Here is a 16,221-nt window from a genome sequence, read left to right as displayed (position 1 = left end):
GTAAAGTACAGGGCCGGGGATACTGGTGCACAGAGCCTTTGTGTGCAAACACAAGCTGCTGTTTGTATTTGCCTTCACACTGTCAGAGCTCAATTGTGCGCGATGCAATACTGGCTACCAGGCTGCTTTCAATATCCGCTCGGCCATCCCCGCTGCCAGAGGGACACTCCTCCTCCCCGTCCGCTTTGAAGCAAGAGTGATTTAATTTCATGAGACTCTCAGTAATCACGTTACAATCTCCAACTTTAACCAGAACCGACTCCCTGTTGCAAAAGGGCGGGCGGACAAGCAAGTAAACAGCTCGGGACAGCCTGCAACGCTGGAGGAAGGCAAAACGCAGGACGGCCCCCTGGCTGGTTCTGCACCTCTTATCAGATGGGGCTGGAAAATAACAGCCTCTTGCCGGCACCGCCAGCAGCTGGCTCCGGCCATCCCGAGGATGCTCTATGGGCTGCTTAGCTCATCTTGTACACTGCAATAGCTGATTTTAAAAACCTGAGCTTTTTCTCCTATCTGTAGCTCTACCCATCATATACCTTCCTCCTTCCCTCTTCCATTTACAGTGTCCTGATACCTCCGTCATGTCCCCCAGGGCTGGATTTGCTTCTGGGACAGGCTTCTTCTGGTTATGCATAACTACATGCTGCTGTGGCCAGTGATCCGGGGCCTCCCAGCATCAGGAGCGGGGTCTGGGGAAGGCCTGGCGTGAGGAAGAAGAGGCTGAGAGCAGGGAGATTCATCTCTCGCATGCCTGCACTGTCTGTCCCTCACCCCTCCTCACAGGGCTCAGCTCTTCCCAGAGCATCTTCTGAACAACTCAAGATCATACACTGGACCCTGAAGGAAAGGACTTCTGGGACTGTCAGAGCAAACCAAGGTGCTGCACTGAGCTGGTGGGCACTGGGCAATCCCCAGAGGGTGTAAAAAAATCCCTTTTTTCCCATTGGATGAGTTATCCTTGTTCTCTCCATCCACTATGGTCTGACTGCTTAAGACTGGACCATAAATATCCAGATGGCTGACATTAAGGGGCATTAATTCGCTCCATGGAGCTGCCAGCAACATAGTCATACTCAGTCAAAATGAGGCATGAATCCCAATGTCCCACGCGGTGCCGCTGAGTGCAGCCTGGTAGGGATCAGGGTGATGGATGGCTCCGAAATACCACGGGGAAGATGACATGGAGTCCTCATTCATCTTCCCATCTGAATCTGTGAACTTGGAGCACACAGGCGTGTGCGAAGATGGTGCCGGGGGATGGAACAGCTGGACTTCTCCTCGCACAAGCTGGGAGCTCACAGACCCAGCACAGATATGGCACAGAGCCCGGAGCACAGAGCGGGGACTGCTGAGCCAGCAGCTCTGCTCCCGTGTTGCTTCTCTCATTCCCACCTGGGACTGGGGGTAGTAAAGAAATCCCCTCGCTCTCCAGTGCCCTGAGAAACTGGGGAATGCTCTTCCTGCTCCATCACACGCCATCACTGAATCTGTATCTACTTCTCCACAATCAGAAAGTGTTTCCCAGCACTTGCCCACAGCAAATCAAAGAGAATAAATTTGCTGGAAAACAAATTTGTAGAGCCTGGCTGCTCCTGCCTCTCATGTTGGTTTTGCTCTTTTCCAGGTTAATTTGGGGGTGCTGGGTCCTGGTCTCCAGCCTCCTCTCCCCAAACAGGGGAGACGCAGCAGCTTTGACGGTCAAGCAGGGAAAAAGTTTGTCTCCAAGACACCCTGAGGCTGCTCGCCCCCACCGGCACCAGTATCCCCGCTTGCCTGCCCACACAATCTTTCTTGCTGTTCACTTTTGGCAGGAGATGGCAAAGGTCTCCTGGGTTCATTCTTCACCTTTACCAGCCCTGCTGTCCCCAAGGCACATCCCAGGAGCGGGCTGGGGGCTGCGGATGCCCACACCAGGACACCCTGACCCAGCACCAGGCTCGGCACAAGGTGGGGTCCCTCTCCAGGTGATACCACAGCCAGGGTGACAACGGCAAAGCCAGATGTCCCTGCCAGCCTATAACCCTCTGTGAAATAATTTAGAAAGACTGCGCTTCAAGGAGAGTGTGAAATAGAGGTTTTTCCTTCCCCAGCCTCCAAACCTCTATGAAGGAGGGAGACGCAGATATGATTTTCAACCCACCCATCGTTTACAAGACACTTTGAAAAAAACTGAAAGGAGAACTGCTGCCTGCACCGTCCCTGCTTCCACAGCTGCGTGTGGGACATGAAACTGGGCTCTTGCCCTATCTATTGCTTTCTTCACTTGCTGCACTCCCCGATGATGCAACCGTCACTTTGCGCAGGAGATGCAAGTTGTGAGCAGCAGAAATTTTATGCCCGGTTGTGCTGTTGATGCAGCAGCCTCTCCAGTGCCAGCTCAGAATTCAGGGCTTCCAGTGCCATCCCTGCTGAGCCTCGAGACAAAGCAGTCTCTCTGGCCATATCACACCATCAGTTTTTAAACTCCAACCTCCACTAAAACTAGTGCTGTTCGAAATAAATCTGTAAATCCAGCTCCCAGCAGAGCTGCACACCTCCTCCACCCCCAGCCCTTCGCTGGCACGGGTGCTTGTGCTCTCCCAGCTCAGAACCCATTTTTTTAGTATCTGCCCAAAAATCCACAACATTTTTCCCTCCACACCAGTCAATCCTCTTCCTTCTGAAGAGCTTAACGCAACCTCCCAGCCAGCGTGCGGCTGAGCCCCTTCGTGCCGCTGATCTCTGCTGCAAACCCGGGCTGGGATGAAACGAGAGCAGCCGAGCCCTCCGCTCCGCTCCCCCCAACAGCCTCCCCGGCTGCACCGCCTCAGCACAGGAGAAGCCTCCCCGGCTCCTTATCAGTCCCCAGGGCATCCTAATCCCCCTATAAATGAAAGCTACTATACGGATATCTTTTTAAAAGCCTGTCCATCACTTCAGTCAGGCAGCCCCGTTCTAGCCGTCAGGGGCTTGGTTTTTCGGAGCGCAGTTAGTGGGAGTGAGACGATGCCACTGGATAGAGCTGGGTTTGCACTGTCTGAGAATCTGGGCTGTTTCTTTATGAGCTGTGCTTTGATTCCTGCCCGAGTGCAGCCCCATCTCCCCCATGATGCCAGGCTGCAGAGCCAGGCTGAGCCCCGCGGCAGTGCCAAGCTCCCGGTTCTGCCGCGCTGCCTATGGGAAGCAGCGGGGATCTGGCAGGGATGCTCAGGGAGTGGAGCTCAGGTCGTGTGAAGGAAATGTCCCCCCCGCTGATTGCAGCGGCAAAGGCCAAACGGCAGCCACCTCTCCAGAGACACCCTGGGGACAAAGCAGATGAGACCACTGAGCTCTGCCACCGCCAAAGCCTTTTTCCAGGTTTAATCCGTCTGCACGGGCTGATCCTGGCAGCAAAACCTCTGCCTCCCCTGCTGCTGCCTGGAACGTTGGCAGGACCCGTTTGGAGCAAACATGAACATGCTGCAAATAAATAGTATGGGGGGAATCGAGTCTGGGGGCTGTGAAGCCCCCTGCATGTTGACGGCTCAGCCCTGCACTCCAAGAGCTGGTGTGTCCTACACTGCCAGCAGCTGTGTCAGTGCTTTCTAGGAAAGGTTAGACGTGGTATTTGGTATGTCTTGGGGCTGGTTTGGGTTTATTTCTGCTGATCGACAGCAACACCGCGCAAAACTACGTGCAACCTCTGCAGTGTGGACATTTCTAACGCTGCGGAAGGTAACCAGCTGGTTCCAAACATCCTGACCCAAGATGTCCTTTGCCCTGAATGTCCCCGAAGGCAAAACTGTTGGGGAAGAAGCACATCACAGCACCCCAAAATCCTCCAGAAGGTCTCCAGGAAAACTTCTCTTGGACAGCCTAACCCCGGCATGCAATAGCCCATAATAAGAGCAAGAGCCTTCAAAAACACTGTACCAAAAAGCAGGGCATCTCAAAAGGGAGGTGGGAGGGATCTGGGGCCAAAGAAAGGCAGCAATCCTCTGTGGTCAGAAAGTCCATCCCCAACCCCCAAAGATGAAGATACATTAAGAACATAAAGATGGGCTCATGCATCGCAGCTGCCCCCATTTCACAGGCCAGGTAGGAAACCCAGAACCCCAGGAGTGTTTTTCCAAACTGGATCCCTACACGCAGCAGAGATTCCAGAGCCCTCGCGTGCTTTTCGCTCCATCCTTGGAGAGGCAGCACGTCTCCCCGGGCAGTCACAAGGAGTTTGCTGGAGCGAGGACAGCATAGGCTGAATAAGGATGACATGCTTTGGCCCAGAAAGAGGAGGGCAGAGATTAGCCATGGACAAGCTCAAGGGAAGGCAAGTGTCCAACCCCGAGTGCCAAGCCTGGTTTTGTTTTAGCCTTAACTGCGCTTTTTTGTTTGTTTGTTTGTTGGTGTAAAAACCTTTCTGTTGGAAATCAGTTTAACTTTAAGCTTCCTGAGAATAAAAGCCTGTGAGAAAGCTCTGCCCATGCAAGGCTTGCTTGGGAGGCTATAATGGGAGTCTCAGCAGCTTATGGGCCCATATTTCTATGGCTACAGCACCCATCTGTTCAGCAATACAGTGTTACCCGCAGCTCGTGCAATTCCCCATGCAGAGCAACCCGCTGGGAGATGAACCAGGGCTGGGATGTAAAGGACCTGCGGCTCCGTGCATAGTGCAAGGTGTCATGAGAGGTCCAGCCCACACAGGGTCTGTTCCAGTCACCTGCAGGTGCCAAGTCACTGGTGAAGCTCTCCCAGTTGCAGTGTTTCCCTACACATGAGGATGCTGTGATACTGCTTCACGCCTTTCTTACCCCAAGTCCGAAGCATTTTGCACAGCCTGCCTTTATTCTCTGTAAATGGGGAAACCGAGGCACAAGACAAGCCTGGATATCAGGAATGATAAGTGTCCTTAATATCACCAGAAGGTAATGGGCATTATCAGTACACAACAGCTCCAAAGTCCACCGGCCAGCCTTGCCTGGCTGGCTCAGTCCGGAGCCATTGTCGTGCTGTGCTGCCCAGCCCCAGGCAGCAGCATCTGTCTCAGGTGGGCAGAGGATGTTGCACCCAGGGGATCCTTCATGGGCACCCTGAGATCCTCCCCTGGCACCCTGGGGATCCTGTATTGGGACCCTGCAGGGACACATTGGAAACCCTTCTCAGATTCTCTTTGCTCAGATAAGAAATGTCGTTGCTTTACAAGACAAGAAGGGTCACTTGCATCCTTCCCCGTCCCTCTGGAAGAGATGTGGCCATGAGCAGGGTGAACACTGGGGACACTCAGATCCTCCTTCTCCTAGCAGAAGGGTTTGCAAAGCCACTTAAGTCTTCTGGCTGACTCCCACCCCACCACAATGCCTGGAACCGAAGAGGAAGAGGCTGCAATGGAGATGATTAATGCAGGTTAAAGAAAAGGGATCACCTAAATTTAATAAGGGGCACCAGGAATTCCCCGAGATGAAATCCCACAGTTCTGCTGTGCAGAACCAGAGCAAGAAGAGCTCGCTGCTGTGGAAGTATTTGGTTTCCTTGGTTGTAATGAGGATGGAGGGCAGCCCACTGGCTGTTTCAGTGAGCGCTGCCCTGCAAATACCTCCCTGAACTGCCATCAAGATCATAAAGCCCCAGGTTTGTCTGGAGGGAAGTTTTTCATTGCAAGCATTTGGCAGGCTGGTCTCTGGTAGTTTCCAGTCCCCTCCTTGTCGGAGATGAAGTTTCCTTTTAGCTGGAGGAGGGACTTGCTCACAAATTGCTCTGACACGACAGACATCCCAGCCTGGGAACCCCACTGCAGCGCACGCCACGGAGCAGAACCTGTCTAACACCCGGCTTCGCACATGGCTTGCGCCAAATCCCCTATTTGAAAACACAAGATGTTTCCTTTCTCTCCCTGCAACGGCACTTGTTATTGTTAAACACTCTCTAGGCATCACAGAGGGCCAAAATCCGAGAGGTGCCCAGCACCTGCAAACCTCGTTGACGTCAGACACACGTGCAGGTGGCGGGTGCATCTCCTGGCCCCACGGGGAACAGGCTGCACAGCCCCAGTGGCACTGGGAACGGAGCCTGGAGCTCGTTCTCAAAGTGCCTGTCAGCGGGCTGCAGCCTGGGTTTGTCTAGTTGCGCTTTCTGCAGGCAAGGCAAAAGGTATTTTATGCAAACTGAAAGGAGTAGTTGAAAGCAGCGCTTGCCCATGTTTGTTTCCAAAATAAAATGCTGCAGTATGTGAGAAAATGTGGAATGGAGTCGATTGCATTTTATTGATGCTGCTAAGTCTGGTCAAAGCCCCTGCCTGCATTTTCGTGTGTCCACACAAGCTCACCAGCTCTGACAATGTTTTAGTTCAGGCCTTTTCCAGCTGCAGTCTCCTCTCACAGGGGAACTAGAAGCTTCATCAGGACAAACTGGGTTGGAGACACAGGGCTTGGGCCGGAGCAATGCTGAGCAAATGAAGCCAACCTGACGGCACTGGAGAGAAGGAGGATGGAGAACAGACCTCCAAGCTTGTCTCCAAGCTGTGACCTTCCCGGAGCATGTTAGCTCTCAGGCGCCCAGCCAAAGCCAGACTGTAAGCCAAGCTCTACGTGGATGAGTTATTTGCCAGGTAAAGTTGATGGGAACCTGAACCCGTGAAAAGCTCTACTGGTCGGGCTCCTTCTGCGGGAGCAGATCCCTGGAGAACACCTCCTTGGGCCAGGCCCTCTCCTGTCTGTGTGCGGTGCCCGAGCTCTTGTAGGCAGAAAGAAGTGATAAAGAAAAATTAGATCTGGCTGGTGAAAAACGTTCCCGTGGGAAATTTTGACTTTTTGTCAGAAACTCCAGCGCATTTCTTTCTCAGCCCCAAATAAGCATGAATAGGAACAAAGATTCAGTTTTGGCAGGGGAAATGGGATTACCAAAGAAAACACCCAAATTTTTGAGCAAAGCAGACACATTCTATCATTTTTCTCCCTGGCTTAAAAAAAAAAAAAATCCAGATAAAAAGAGCAAATTCAGTGAAAAAAATTGTAATCAGTTCTCACACCGCTGCCTGGGGCAAATTCAGCTAATTTGGCTAATACATCTCCTCCCTCTTCACTGCTGCTCAAGAGGTTCTGGCCTCCTCTGACTTCTCTCTCAAGCGGTTGAAGATCCCTCCAACGTGCAGCTGGACACATCACCACGGACCCGCCATTCGTCCCGGTTGCTGCCTGGCCGAGGCTGCGGCCGGAGCCCTTGGGTGACTGCAAAGCCTGACTTTCTCTCGGGATTTAGGAGAGAAACCAGGGTGGGCCGATGGTCATGAGCAAGTGGGTGGGAGCTGAATAGGGTTATTGTGATCTTTATCTAGAGGGATTACTCCAGGCAGTGTGGGCTTAGCAGGGCAGTGCAGTTGCTTGGCCATGGTTGGTTTTGCAGACTGATAGGTATGGCCCAGGGGAATGTGCAGCAAAAACGGGCTGGGGAGAATTATTTTATGGCAGCGTCATCCTTGCAAAACATTCACTTCCCAGCAAAGTCGGCAGAAAAAGAAAAAAATGAGTGATTTTCGTTTGCGGAAGTCTGACACGGCTAGGACTGTGCATGGTCTGAAATGCAAAGCTGGCACAAAAGTCACACATTTTACTGGAAACTGTGAACTTGTTTCTTTTTTATTGGAAATAAATTTGAAGGGAGAAGGATGCTAAGTGCATAGGGCCAGCATAGTAACTGAACAGAAGTTTTTTCAGGAGCACTGTAGGACTCTGCAGAGTAGACCAAGGGTCCAATAGCACCCCGAGATCATATCAAATTTTATGGCATCGCCGATAGCGGAAACTTACTGCACGCACGGAACTCGTCCCTGCCTGTGAGACGGGACTGAAATCTGGGGGAGCTGAGCCCCTCCTGCTCCCCTGGACCTGGGAAATAATCAAGACGTGGAGTCCCGTTCCCGAGCGCTGCCGGGCAGAGGGACCCGCCGGGACAAAAGAAAAGCAAACACGGAGATAAACCGGCTGTTGGCACATCTGAGCGGCACCCACCGCCTTCACCTCCGGGAAACGGCATTTCCCCGCCGCTTCCTTCCCCCCGCTGCCGACGCCCCGGGGCCGCTGCCGCTCCGCCCCGACGGGGACCGGAGGCTCCGGGCCGGGGCCGCATCGTCCCCCGGCGCCGCCACCACGGGTGTCCCGGTGCTGCAGGACCGGGCCTCCCTCTCACCCTGCCAGATAACCCAGACTTAGACGCTCCTCGCTATTCAAGGCGCCGGCGAAGAAATTGCGCTCTCTGCAAGAGAGACATCTGATTTTGATTTGAGAGGCGGGGGGGGGAGAAGGAGAAGGGAAAAAAAAAAAAAAAGCCCAACTCTGGCCGCTCGGCGATGCTTTTTTTTCCTCTCGTTGGAGCTGCAAATATTTTGGAAGACGGGGCCGTGTTTTCCGGGTAAACAAGGCGGCGGCAGCGGGCGGCGGGGACGCGCCCCGCGGAGCCGGGGCGTCCCGGCGCGGAGAACCGAGCTGAGCCCGCGGTGCATCCCAGACCCCGGGGCTGTGTCACCCCAGCCACCGGCACACGGCTCAGCGCAGGGGCTGGCACCGGCCCCCTGAACCGCGGCGACAAGAGGAGCGGCAGCGCAGAGAGATCCCGCTGGGGACCATGAGGTGGAAGATCGGGGGGACCCGTCGGCGGGATGTGCGGGGGCTCAAGGGGAAAAGCACTCCAAACTTTTCACCCTTGGCTACCCCGGGCAGAGGCGAGGGACTCCCCGTCTCCTCTCGAGGACATCCAGGACGGAGCCTAGGGCTCGCTTACAGCAAGGACAGCGCGAGTTTTTCGCCCGAGAACCGGTTACTCCTCGGTTCTCATTTGGCCTTCGGGCTCGTTCAAGTCCCCGCCGCCCCACCACGGTCCCCGGGGCCGCCCGCACGTCCTGAGGTTGCAGCGACGGGAGCCGAGCTGCCCTCCCCAGCGCCCGACCGCATTGTCCCCCTGGGGAGGACCGGAGCCCGTCTCCGTCCCGTCCGGGCACGGAGCCTCTCGGGCGAGCTGCAGGCTTTGCGGCGGGACTCTGAGCGGTGTCCCGGGAAGGGAGCTAGGCTGCCGGCCCCGCTCCGTGAGCTGCGGGATCCCCGGCCGGGAGCTGCCCGGGACGGGAAAACCTTCGCAGCCACACAGGGCTCCTCAGCGCTTTTCCGGACACGAACGGTGTTTTCCCGGTCTCCTGAGTGTCCCTTCTCACCCCTCCTGAGCAAACTTGGTGTCTCCTGCCCCGCGCTTCCGAGTCGCCCGCTGTCCCCTGCTCTGCGCTCCAGAATCCCCCGGTACCCTCGGTCCTGCGGTCCCGGGTCCTCCGGCGTCCCCCCGCCCCACGTCTCCAGGGCTCTCGATATCCCCTGCCGCATATTCCTGTGCCTCGTCGTCCTCTGCCCGGTGTTTCCTAGTTTCCCGTGCCCCCTGCTCTGCACTTCGGTGCTGTCACCAGTGCCCTCCCGGCTGCCTCAGTGTCTCCTGCCTTGTCCTGACGGGCTCCTCCGAGTCCCATCCCCTGCGCTTCCGAGTGCCTTCACACCTCCTGTTCCGCGCTTCTGGGTCGCTCGGTGTCCCCTCGTTTGCCATACGCTCCCGGCTACCTCAGTGTCCTCTCCCTGTCCTGCTCTCCATGTCCCTGCGTGGCCCTGTCCCGCTTCCCGTGTCCCTGGATGTCCCCGCGCTGCTCCCGTGTCCTTGGACGTCCCCATGTCCCTCTCTCTGAAGGTCCCTTGCCGAGTCCTGGATGTCCTATGCCTTTTGTTCCCCGTTTCCTGATGGGTCCTGGATGTCCCCATGCTTTTCGCTCTCCATCTCCGAAGCTCCTTTGCCGAGTCCTGCATGTCCCCACGCCTTTCCCTGCCCGTCCTTGAAGTTCCCTTTCCGAGTCCTGGATGTCCCCATGCCTTTTGCTCCCCGTTCCTTGCCGAGTCCTTCGCTCTCCCCTCCCTTTCCCTGACCTTCCGGTGACCCCAGAACCCTCTCCCCGTCCTTCCCCCCGTGTGTGCCCGAGTGTCAGTGCCCGCGGCGTGGGACTCACCCACGCACTCGTTGGCCTCCCGGGCCGTCGCTCTCTGCCAGGGCCGGTCGTAGTGGAAGGGCTTGCAGCGGTCGCACTCGGGGCCGGCCGTGTTGTGCTTGCAGTCGCACACCAAGCTGTCGTCGCGGTCACGGACACAGCGCGACGCGTGGCCGTTGCACTTGCATCGCCCTCCGACCTGCAAGTCGGAAACGGCGTAGAAGTAGGAGTCGCGGGCCAGCTCGGAGTCATCCTCGCTCTCGTCGCCGAAGGTGTGGAGGCGGCTGAAGGTCACCCTGATGTCGGTGGCCGTCACCCAGTCCTGCAGCACGGGCGAGTTGTCGAAGTCGTGGGCGGTGGGGCGGCCGTCCAGGGTGCTGAAGGCAATGAGGCCGCCGGAGAGGGGCCGCACGTCGGTGTGCGAGTCGGTGCAGACCGCCTCCTGCTCGTTCTGCTTGGTGATGGTGGCGCGGTTGGGCTTGTTGTACATCTTGCGGCACTGCGTGGAGTAGAACTGGAAGGGCACCCAGGTCTTGCCGTAGTCCATGGACTTGTGGATGGCCATGGACTCGGGGCGCGGAGAGCAGAACTGCAGGCTGACGTAGGTCACCTCGAATTTCTTGCCCAGGGAGAGAGTGAGGGTGACGTTATGGGGGTACTGGACGTAGCTGTCGGACTGCCAGCAGGTCAGGTTGTGCGGGTTGTTGAGGTCGGTGAGGAAGGAGGGCGGGTGGGCGCGCTTGGGGTCGGAGGCGTTGCAGAGGTGGCAAGACCGGACCTGCTCCTCGCCCTTCTCCGTCACCACGCAGTACCGCGACGGCGGCTTCCCGCAGGTGCTCGACACCTTCACCTCCTTCCCGAAGGCCGAGTTGACGAAGTCGGGAATGCAGCGGCGGGGCAGCCCGTGCTCGTCGTAGCAAGGGTCGGGCTGAGCCGTCTGCACGGCGAACATGCTCACACCGTGGTAGCCGCCGCGCAGGGGCTGCGCCAGCCACGCCGCCGCCAGCAGCAGGGCCAGCGGCCCCTCCGCACCTCTCCGCGGCATCCTGCGCAACCTCCGCGCGGCGTGGGGGGGAAAGGAGGGAGGGGAGCGGCCGCTCTAAGCGCGCAGCTCCGCGGGGCGACTTGGCCGACGGACGCGGTGCAGAGGCTCGGGGAGCCCGGAGCACCGCCCGCCCCGCGGCCAGCCCCGCGGAGAAAGGGGAGACCGCGGCGGCGGCGGCACCACAAAAGTGCGGCTGGCGGCGGGGCTGGGTCCCGCCTGCCTCCCGCCCCGGCACGGAGAATGACTGGCGGTCCCAGCCCCCGCCGCGTTTGAGGTCATGCTAAAGGAGTGACATTGCGCTCAAGGAACAGAACAACGACATCCACTGGCGGCTCAGCCAGACACACGCACAGGCCTCGGGGAGGGCGGAGGGGAGGGATGGGACAGGGACGGACCCCGCCCCGATACCGCGGCGATGGGCGCTAGCGCTGCCGCGGGGCTTCCGAGCCGCCCCGAGGAGCCGGGGAACGGCCCGGCTTCTCCCTCCACCCCGCTGTGTCTCCGACGGAGGTCAGGGCTGTCCGCATCCCTGCAGCTGGGGATGCTCCGTGGGCATGGGGCGGGGAGAGGGGGGCACCGGCCGGGAGGGGCTTCAGTACCTGTGAGGACGCCGATAGGGACAGGATCGGGCATTTCCCTGCTGGTCGTTGCCGGCCTCCCCTTCTCCACCAGTTTCCAGCCCAGGTCGTGCCTGACCCCCTCAGCTGGATTGGGAGAGGGGTCCGGGGCAGAACCACCGCCCAGTGCAAGAGCCCGGAGCCCGCCTGGGCACCGGCCCGGCCCGAAGGGGTCCCCAGAGGGTCTCGGCCCGGAACCTCCGCCCCTGGGAAAGAAAACCTGATGCCCGGGAAGTTTAACTGGGAGGACAGTCGAGTCCTTGAGGACGACACGGGAACTAAGGGGCCTGACGACCCCCGGCAGGTTGTTTTAGGGGGCCGACCTCGGTGAAGGGGCGGTTTCCCCGGCACAGCCCCAGTGTGCTCCCCTCGGTGTGCAGCTTGTCGACGTTTCCCTTAAAGCGAGGAAGGGACTAAAGGGCGGCATTTGTCTCGCACTGGGCCGTGCCCCAGTCCGAGCTCCGCTTCCCGCCCACCCCAGCAGAACCCCAGTGCCGAGCGAGCCGCCCTCCGACGGTTGCCTCTCTCCGGATCCGCTTCGGCTCTTTCTCCGGTGATCCCGGCCGGGGACACGCTGACGCCCGCTGCTCCGGCGAGGGGGTCGGTACCGAGATCCCGGAGAGATATTCCCGGGAGAGAGCGGAGGGGTTTCCCCCCCGCGGCTCCCGGCCGCCCTGCTCGCCCCCCTTCTCTCCCTCTTTGATTAAAAGGGCACTTTTATTTTTCCAACGGAGGTGCCCTCTCTCGGAGCGCTGCCCACGCCGTGTCACTCAAGCAGCCGGGCCCTGGCACGGTGGCGCGGTCCCCTCCCCGCCAGTCCCGTCGGGGCGGCCCGAGGGGACAGGGGCTGCCTGGGTAGCGGCGAGCCCCAGGCCGGCCTCCGCCCCCTCCCCTCCGCCCGCCCCTCTCCCCGCTTTGAATTCCTTGCCACCGAGCTGAATAAAAGTGGTTGTTGTAAATTGAATTAGTGCCTGATTAATCTGCTCCCGGGCCTGCTAGCCCAGCGGGGAGTCTTTGGCAATGCAACCGCCTTCCCTGCAGGGCAGCGGGGCTCCGCAGCCTCCCTGCCCCCGCACCCCCTCCACCCGCTCTCCCAGCCCCGCCGCTGCGGGGATTTGTTAAATCTTCCCCGGGAAACAACCCCTCCGTCCTGCTTCCGACGCCCTCGCTGCTCCTTGGCCGGGGGAAGAGGTGTGTGTGTGTGGAGATGCGGTCGACACAGGACTGGAGGAGTCCCAGTCCTACTGGTCCCACTCGAGCAGCCCAGGAACGCAGCCCGGGACACACACGCCCAGTCCGGGAGAGATTTTTCTCCCCGTTCTTGACTTGCAGCCCGGTTTGCGGGAGGGACGGGGCCCGGTGATCCTGTCCAGCTCTGGAGGAGCTCTAAGGCGGGAAGGGGGGAATTCAAACCAAACTCTACCGGGCCGTCGGGGACAGGCCGGAGCAGCAACTGCGAGTCCTCCCGAGGACACCGTCGCCCCAGGCGGGTTCTGCTTGGCTCGGCCGGGCACAGCCGCGACGGGGGCAGGCCCGGGCTGTGCCCCTCAAGTCTGCCCAGGTGACACCCGCCGGTGCATCTGGCGGGACCGCGGGGACCCGAGCTCCGCTTTGCCCCGCCGGGCGCCCCAAACGCGGACCCGTGAACCCCTCGGGTGCCTGCTATGACTATCGCCGCTCGTCGTGTCTGAGTCCCCGCTCTGCAAGCCTAGTGCTTCTCCTCCTGCTACGCGTGTCCGAGACCAGCCTTTCCCCGAAGAGATCCCGTCCGCCCGTGTACGAGCCGTGCCGGGGGGAGGACAGGCGGGTCCGGCTCCGAGGGCAGCAGGTGTCCCTGCCAGGACCGGCGTTTCCCCTCGGAGAAGACGCGGTTTTGGCTCCGGCTGCCCCCGACCCACCGCGATCTTCTCGCCGACGCTGAGCACAGGGAAGGGCTGAAATTTCGGCGTTTCTTTAAAATCCAGGAGGGTTTTCAAAGGCCACCCCCCGTCCCCTCCAGCCCGCACTGGTCTTTACCGTTTCGCCGCAAAACATGGGGAGTGGATCTAAGAAAACATGCCCCACGCTAAATTTCCCCGCAAACCCGAGGTGCTGCTTAATCCCATTACCAGGGTGTTAATTTAACAACCATCCGGCTCTGCCGAGCACGGGGGGACCGTGCTGCCCGCCGGCCGGGGCGCAGGTTGCGGCTCTCGCCTCCATCCTGCTCTTTTCGCTGAGTTTATTCGGTGTTTCACAACCCCCGGGGTTTGTAATGGCTCTTGCGGTCATTAACGTGATTTACTGAGGCTTTTCTCTAATTACCTCGCCCTCGAGCTATTAAATGCATGTAAGCAGCTCCGCGGGGACGACGCGTAGCTCCCCGAGGGCCGGTCCCGAATCTGTCCGCTCCCTCCGGGGCAGGGGGGGCCTGGGGCCGTTCCGGGCGGATGGAGTGGGGGGGATGCTCGGGCCAGCAGGCCATGCCCCCCACCTCGGCTTGCTCCCCGCTTCGAATTTGATTTTCCTGTCACTAAGAACCAGCTGGCCCTGCCCTTGGCTTGGAGGGGTATGAATCCTTATCGGCTCCAGCCCCGGTACGAGCCCGCTGCACTCTCGCTCCCACCGGGGCCGGAGCACCGTCGGTACCAGCACCGGGTGCAGAGCATTTCCAGCACCTGCACCGGGACCGGAGCATCTCCGGTACCTTCACTGGGGTCAGAGCATCTCCGATATCTCCGGTGCCTGCACCGGGACCGGGGCCGGTCGACGTGCGGCCACATGGGCTGAGCGGCCGCGGGGCACAGCCGGGCCCGTCCAGGGCAAAGCGGAGCGGCCCTTTCCCCCTCTGCGTAGCCGGGGAAAAGCCCCGATGAAGGAGAGAGGAGGGCTTTATTTCAGCCCCTCCAGGGTAGCCGGCAAAGGCAGCCCTGAAGCTCAGAGCCTGTTTTAAAAGTCAAATCGCTTCGGGTGCCGGAGCTCGTCCACCCCCCCGGGAACAATGCGCTGCCCCGGGCCCACCTCCCCCTGCCATCGCCAGGCCTCGGGTTTTGGAGAAGGGAGGGGGAAAACCCAACCAGATCTTCCCCTCCGCAAATATCTGGGGGCCGTTCCCCCGGCGGGGACCAGGAGCGGCTGGAAAAGCAGAGAAGACCCGGGTTGAAATAATCAGGAGCGATTTATTCCCCTAGAGTGACAGTTCTTTTGAGCAGTTGCCGAATGGCAGTTTCTGTCTTTCTGAAAGCTTTTCTTCCAGATTCTGTTCAGATTAGGCTGGGGAGATGAATGAGGCCATTATCCAGCCCAGTAGCTATTCTGAAATGCCAAATTAATTACCAAGGGCTAAATCAAGGAGACGGGGGCTGGAGGTGGCGGGGGGCGGGGGGGGCGCGGCGGTTTGAGGTGTGAAAGTATCTCCGGGATCTTTTAAACCCGGGCACCGGGGGCGGCCCGGGGTGTAACTGCCCCGCCTCACTCCGCAGGTGCGGGGGGCAGCGGCGGCCGGATCGGTCCGGGTCGGGCGGAGAGGACTAGGACACTTCGCGGGGTCCGGCTCCCCCGTACCGACCCCCGCCGGCTGCCGTATCTCTTACCTCCGGTGGGGAGAGGAGCTCCGGGGCCGCCGGGCCCTGCGGGTCTCCGGGCAGGGTTGAGCTGGGGCCGCGGCCGCTGCTCCTCGCTGGATGCTCACGGCTCCGCCGGACCCTTCCGGGCGCTCCCGGCGGGGTTCACCGCTACCTGCCCGCCGGCCCCCGGGGCGGAGCGGGGAGCAGCCCGGCTTCCCCCGGCCAGGCTCTCCCCACGCTTTGCTGCGGAGGGAGCCCGGGGGATTTCATGCTTCCCTGAGCTCCAAAGAGCCGGCTCGGGAATGCAAAAAGTGATCAGCCGGTCGCTTCTTGCGGGCTGGTGGTGTTTGCGGTGAGAGGGGGAAGAAGAAGGGAGTGTGTGTGTGCAGGGATGCTGCTCCATAACCTCTCGGGGCGCAGGCATACCTGGTATGGCTCGCACTGCCTGGCTTGGAGGATTAAAAAGACACCGCGAAGAAAGGGGGCAGGGGAGGAAGACTGATCGGTCCCCCAAGATGTCCCAAGGGAAACAGGCTCATCCCGGGATGATGTCTCTGCCAGTACAGATCACATTTGCACATGACGTTTAATCCCCCACCCTAAGGCTCTTTGGCTCTCGGCAGGCAATTATTGTTATTATCTATGCTCTAATACTTATGCTTTTCTCCCATACAACTATGATTTGCACATAAACCCTGAGCATGTTGTAGATCCCCGGCCTGTAATCCAGTTTTCTCTTCAGTTCCTGGGAGAGCACACCTCTGACTCCTCATATTTATGCAAGATATTGTGCAAATTTTATGCAAAAAAAAATCTTTAGGGAATAGTAGGTAGGGCCTGACTATAAATTTTTGGTGAGGGGAGAGGTGGGCATGGGGCTGATGCTAAATCTTCTGCAGCAAATACACATGGCCAGTTCTATCCCGGTTCAGCCTGCTGAAACCGCAGGCAGAACTGCTGGCAGCAGCGAAAGCAGAGCTAGGCAAGAGTTTTCCTTACACTGGACAAACCTTCAAACGAGAAATAAGCAACGAGGAGATTTCCCAGGGGCTG

General features: G+C 59.1%; 1 protein-coding gene across 2 annotated transcripts in view; it reads right to left on the bottom strand.

The window, feature by feature from the left end:
• The window catches only part of NTN1 (netrin 1), a 99,734-nt gene extending 88,586 nt beyond the window's left edge, over positions 1 to 11,148 (bottom strand). For both annotated transcript variants that reach the window (XM_065647755.1, XM_065647756.1), the window contains exon 1: positions 9,983 to 11,148. In XM_065647755.1, coding sequence (XP_065503827.1) covers positions 9,983 to 11,006 — 1,024 coding nt within the window. In that variant the 5' untranslated portion in view covers positions 11,007 to 11,148. The remainder of the gene's footprint in view (positions 1 to 9,982) is intronic.
• Between the last annotated feature and the right edge of the window lie 5,073 nt (positions 11,149 to 16,221).

This window comes from Caloenas nicobarica, chromosome 18 (assembly GCF_036013445.1).
Source record: "Caloenas nicobarica isolate bCalNic1 chromosome 18, bCalNic1.hap1, whole genome shotgun sequence".
NCBI lineage: Eukaryota > Metazoa > Chordata > Aves > Columbiformes > Columbidae > Caloenas > Caloenas nicobarica.
This window is presented reverse-complemented; position numbering and strand designations above follow the sequence as displayed.